The sequence below is a fragment of the Penaeus vannamei genome, chromosome 19, assembly GCF_042767895.1.
Source record: "Penaeus vannamei isolate JL-2024 chromosome 19, ASM4276789v1, whole genome shotgun sequence".
Classification (NCBI taxonomy): Eukaryota; Metazoa; Arthropoda; class Malacostraca; order Decapoda; family Penaeidae; genus Penaeus; species Penaeus vannamei.
In genome coordinates, this window is record NC_091567.1 from 16,110,981 (window position 1) to 16,113,480 (window position 2,500).

Genomic DNA, 2,500 nt, shown 5'->3' on the forward strand with positions numbered 1-2,500 from the left:
TATTATTGTCATTATTGCTAGTGCTGATTTTGCCTTCACAGAATACACATCTGGTTACCTATTGTAATGGATTCCTGGCTGTTTTGCGAGTCATAATACTTAATTAAAGTCCAGCCTCCTTCAGCCACAGTTGCCAAAGGCTGCAGAATGCAATATACCTGAAAATTTGACAAAATCATATATGCATATGCAAATAAGTAATTTTTGAGTAAATATATAAATTAATGTTTATAAAATGTATATATGTACACACACACCCACACCTTCACACACACACACACACACACACACACACACACACACACACACACACACATATATATATATATATATATATATATATATATATATATATATATATATATATATAAACGCACAAACACTATGGCAGTCACTATCATTCACTATCAATAGGGCATAGCATATTCGTACACGTGGCGTAGGACCGCATGGCGGAGTTATATGTCCGCGTGTATGCCACGGGGCTGCCGGGGGTCGGATGTAAAGCTCGACCCGGTCTGACCTCGTCCTTCAGGCCGGGCCACTCGAGAGAAAAGGCCCGGGCGAGGCCTGGCTTCGCAAATCCAACTGAACTGAACTGACCTCGTCCTTGGGGTCAGAACCACCCTCGCGCGCGCGGACCATCCTGACGACCCCATGGCAAGCTGACCGACACCGTTATCTTCCAAGCTATTGCGTAACAGTTAACTTACGTCGTGAATAAAGTGGCCAATATACGAAACTGTGTTTCACTGACCCTGTCATTCAGTATAGTAGGACTCTTGATAAATGAATTAGAGACCATTATACACACACGTATATATATGCACGCACCCGTATACGTATATATGTATATATATATATATATATATATATATATATATATATATATATATACATACATATATATATATATATATATATATATATATATATACACACATATATATGTGTATATATATATATCTATACACACGTGTGGAATTTCTGTCGAACGAATTGCAAAAGAAACAACAAAGGGAAGAATAAGAATATATATATATATATATATATATATATATATATATATATATATATATATATATATATATATATATATATATATATAAACGCCGCAGTCAAATACCACAACACGCGCCAAAACATATGCTACGTCACGTGCTGCAGTGCGAAGAAACGTTCATGCGTATGTCAGCAGGCATTGACGATCTTGCAATATACCGCCAATGATGCAGTTGCGCACTAGACGAAAGCGCTGCATCCCAGTCTTTGTTAATTTTTGAAGAGAAATCATTACAGCCTATGGACCTCGTCATCAACCGTTGAGTTTTGAAGCGAGTCAACAAAATCAAGGACTTCTACGAGGGCTTCTCTTTAATCGGAGCTTTTCGATCAGTGAGAAGATATCGTGAGATGTGGCTTACAATCAGCTAATATCTCTTTGCTAAACTCTAGCAGCAAAGCTTTATCATTAGTTGATTCAGGGGGTTGGCTGACTATTTCAATCTGATCAGAGACATCAGATGTAGCACCATCATCTTAAGTAGTTGTGTCTCATCACATATATCACAAGATCGTCAATGCCTGCTAACATACACATAAACGTTTCTTCGCACTGAAACACGTGACGTAGCATATGTTTTGGCGCTGTGTTGTGGTATTTGACTGCGGCGTTTAGATTCTTTATTGCGTAACCGCATGCACTGCACCAAAATCCAGGGCAGATTCCCGACCGTATACGTCGGTTTCACTTGCTGCTCCAGCTGTATCATATCATCAGATTACAGATTTGAAAGCTATGTCAAAATCAGGAGGGTTAGGGTGGTTGTATAGCCCGGGCGAGGTAAAGCTTCGCATGTCTGGCTTATTCTTATCTTCAGGTGGTCAATGGTAGGTAATGTGTCTATGTTTGTAGTAATTGAAACCTGTAGGAGCTGTGACAGGCTCCGACCTCTCTCTCTCTCCCTCTCTCTTTCAGAAGAAGAAGAAATAAGGAAAGAAAAACTACATATTGAGGATGAGGAAATAGAAACAAAATAAAAAAGTATGTGTCACAAAATGAAGAAAAAGAAACACAAGAATCTAAGAAATGAAATAGAAAAAGCCAACAGTAACACATGACAGAGGACGGAATGAAAAAAAAAAGAGAAAAAGTGAAGACAAAATGCATATTTATTAATAATAGTCACCATCGTAGGCAGATCGGTCAAGGAGCCAGATGAAAAGACTCTGTATATGTCAGAGTCCTCGAAGCCCAAGGAGGCGATGTCAGAGCAGTCGCGGGGAAGAGCACCTGGTGAGGGCGAGAGCTTCAGGTTGGAGGCCACAGAGGGAGGGTTCCTGGTGAAGCCTTGGGGCTGGTGAGGGTGGGTGGCTATGGGGGAATCGTTGTTGTTGTTGTGTTTGAGTGCGTGCGTGTGCATGTGTGCTTGTGTGTGTGTGTGTGTGTGTATGTGTATGTATGTGTATGTATGTGTGTGTGTATGTGTGTATGTGTGTG

General features: G+C 40.0%; 1 protein-coding gene across 1 annotated transcript in view; it reads right to left on the minus strand.

Annotated features, from left to right (window-relative positions):
• Positions 1-2,500, minus strand: part of LOC113802772 (uncharacterized) — a 41,129-nt gene that overhangs the window by 32,111 nt on the left and 6,518 nt on the right. The window contains exons 8-9 of the mRNA XM_070133999.1: positions 2,190-2,293; positions 59-158 (exon numbers count right to left, since the gene is read on the minus strand). Coding sequence (XP_069990100.1) covers positions 59-158; positions 2,190-2,293 — 204 coding nt within the window. The remainder of the gene's footprint in view (positions 1-58; positions 159-2,189; positions 2,294-2,500) is intronic.